This window comes from Bison bison, unplaced genomic scaffold (genome assembly GCF_000754665.1).
Source record: "Bison bison bison isolate TAMUID 2011002044 unplaced genomic scaffold, Bison_UMD1.0 scf7180017864107, whole genome shotgun sequence".
NCBI lineage: Eukaryota > Metazoa > Chordata > Mammalia > Artiodactyla > Bovidae > Bison > Bison bison.
This window is the reverse complement of record NW_011494679.1, coordinates 525,148-527,934: the sequence shown is the minus strand read 5'-3', so window position 1 is coordinate 527,934 and position 2,787 is coordinate 525,148. Positions and strand designations below refer to the sequence as shown.

The following is a 2,787-nucleotide window of genomic DNA, read 5'->3' as shown; positions in this document are numbered from 1 at the left end:
GGTTTTTTTTTTTTTTTTTTTTTTTTTTTACATTTTTTTTTTTTTTACATTTTTTTATTATTATTTTTTACTTTACAATATTGTATTGGTTTTGCCATACATCAACATGCATCCACCATGGGTGTACACGTCATGCACACGTCTATACATGTTTTAATATATTCAGCAGTTACACAGAAAAGCAAAATGTGAACCTGATTATCAAGCTCTAATTTAGAATTTAGCATTCCCAATGTGATATAAATCACATAAAAAAAAAACCTTCCACAATGACTGAGGCATGCCTGAGGAAATATATTAATATAACTGTTTTTGGAAGAGTGCATACATAGAAGAATGAAGCCAAAACTTGTGCAACTCTAACACCATCCTCAGCTTCTGTTTTCAGGAATGAAGGGCAGGTAAACAGTGTGGGGTAACGGCTGTTTTCATTCTTTTGAAACAGCGTCTCTATGTAATACTAATTTCTAGATGTAGGTAGCCCTGGGGTAGGAATAAGGTGCTTCAGGAGTTTAATTTCCATTTAATTTCCACAATGGTCCTAAGGAGGGAAGCAGATTTTCTATCTATAAGAAAAGTTAGTGAAATTAAATTGTCTCCAATTATATCAAAACACTTCAAGTGATAATACCCACCTGCTGCAGGAAAGCTATCAAAGTACTGGTGCCCCATTTGTCCAGCCTGGGTAGGTTGATGTCTTTTAAGTACAGAACGAGTCTCTCACAGTCTTTCGGTCTATACACTCGGCCAGTGTTAGTACTGATGACCATGCAAGTCTGGCTCAGTTTCTGCAGGAGATGCTGGGAAGTCGTCTGTGTGCTACAGTGAACTGTGGCGATGTAAGTTGACCGGAGTTGGGAAAATGCATACCTGAGCAGCATCCTATGAAAGACAAAACACTGGACCTCATAAATGCAACCAGAGAAATACTCTTCATATTTAAAATACAATTTCTGTTATTCAGTACATATGTACTTTTGGCTGTGCTGAGTCTTCTCTGCTGCACGTCCTTTTCTCTAGCTGCAGCAAGCAGAGACTACTCTAGCTGTGGTTTGCAGGCTTCTCTTCATGGGGGCTTCTCGAGGCTGAGCACAGACTCTGGGACGCACAGACTCAGCAGCTGTGGCGCAGGGGCTCAGTAGGTGCGGATCCCAGGCCCCAGAGCACAGGTTCGGTAGTTGTGGCACACAGGCTTAGCTGCAGCATGTGGAATCTTCCTGGACCAGGGATTGAACCTATGTCTTCAGCACTGGCAGATGGACTCTTTACCACTAAGCCACCAGGGAAGCCCCCAAGATTTCTAATTCTAAATATTTCCATTTCTAAATTATTTACAATGTTGTTTAAGGAAAAAGTAGTAACAATAGATATGATTTCTTCAACTATCCATAGCTACTAAACTCGATTTCTAAGTTTTAGAGTGGAAAAAAAAATAAATTCATATTTTAAGGCATTCTTGAGACCCAGCCAAAAAAAAAAAAAAATCAAGGTTCACAAAAAGTAAGTTTAGTTTGAAAAAAGTATACATAAAAACCATTTATGTATACATAAAAAGTATACAAAAAAATTGTGATAGATTTTCATATACTCTAGAGTATGTGAAATTTTAATTCTTTAAAGTAAACGCTCCAAAAAGAATCATCTTACTTCTAAAAAAAATGCTCAGTTAAGTTCAGTTGAGTTCAATCACTCAGTCGTGTCTGACTCTTTGTGACCCCATGGACTGCAGCAAGCCAGGCCTCCCTGTCCATCACCAACTCCCAGAGTTTACTCATATCCATCCAGTCAGTGATGCCATCCAAAAAAATGTTCACAGGTACTAATCATTTTGTTGTGATTCTATGCACAGATTTTTTTTAAGGGTATCTTCTCAGATTTCTCTGATTCCATCAGGAAATATATAACTTGGCAGGAAAAAAAGGACGTATTTTTCCCTATAGTAATATTATTTTTACAAATAGTGACAATAAAGAGTCCTTCATGAAAACGTACCTGCCATTTTAACCAAAAACATGTAACAAAATCTGTTAAATCATTTTAGAACAGGAGAGATGCATAAATCCCTTACAGGCATCTTGAGTACTATTGTTCTCCTCTTACCCTTTGCCACATCCTTCTGGTCCAACAAGAATAAATGGCTGCTTAGTATCAGGACTTAACCAAGGTCTGAAATAGTCTAGACCTCGCTGCATGTCAGGAGTTTGAATAACTGGAAGAGTGTGGCTACTGCTGAAATCATCAGCAGTCAAGTTTTCTGGCTTCTTCAGCACATAAGATGCTAATCGTCCTCCACTTGAGTCATAGTACGTGTCCAGTGGTTTGTGAGGGTCTGGAGGAGATTGTCGTGCCCAGTTAAAAACCTTAAGAAGAAAAAGTTATGAAAGATTTTCATATACTCCAAACAGAATATGTGAAATTTTAATTCTTTAAAGTAAATGCTTCAAAGAGAATCTTTAAAAAGTTCACATACACGGCTGCTGCTGCTGCTAAGTCACTTCAGTCGTGTCCAACTCTGTGCGACCCCATACCTTGCAGCCCACCAGGCTCCTCCATCCCTGGGATTCTCCAGGCAAGAACACTGAAGTGGTCTGCCATTTCCTTCTCCATCACATGCATTAAACTTACTAAACATCCTTAATAATTATAGTAACATTTTATCTCACATATTATTCTCTAAATGATCATTCAAGCAAAGAAATAAAATTCATCTAGGGCTGCCATCTATGGGGTCACACAGAGTCAGACACGACTGAAGTGACTTAGCAGCAGTCCACACATATACTGTAC

General features: G+C 38.4%; 1 protein-coding gene across 2 annotated transcripts in view; it reads right to left on the bottom strand.

The window, feature by feature from the left end:
* The window catches only part of DYNC2H1 (dynein, cytoplasmic 2, heavy chain 1), a 394,047-nt gene that overhangs the window by 291,785 nt on the left and 99,475 nt on the right, over nucleotides 1-2,787 (bottom strand). For both annotated transcript variants that reach the window (XM_010838873.1, XM_010838872.1), the window contains exons 42-43: nucleotides 2,101-2,360; nucleotides 636-882 (exon numbers count right to left, since the gene is read on the bottom strand). In XM_010838873.1, coding sequence (XP_010837175.1) covers nucleotides 636-882; nucleotides 2,101-2,360 — 507 coding nt within the window. The remainder of the gene's footprint in view (nucleotides 1-635; nucleotides 883-2,100; nucleotides 2,361-2,787) is intronic.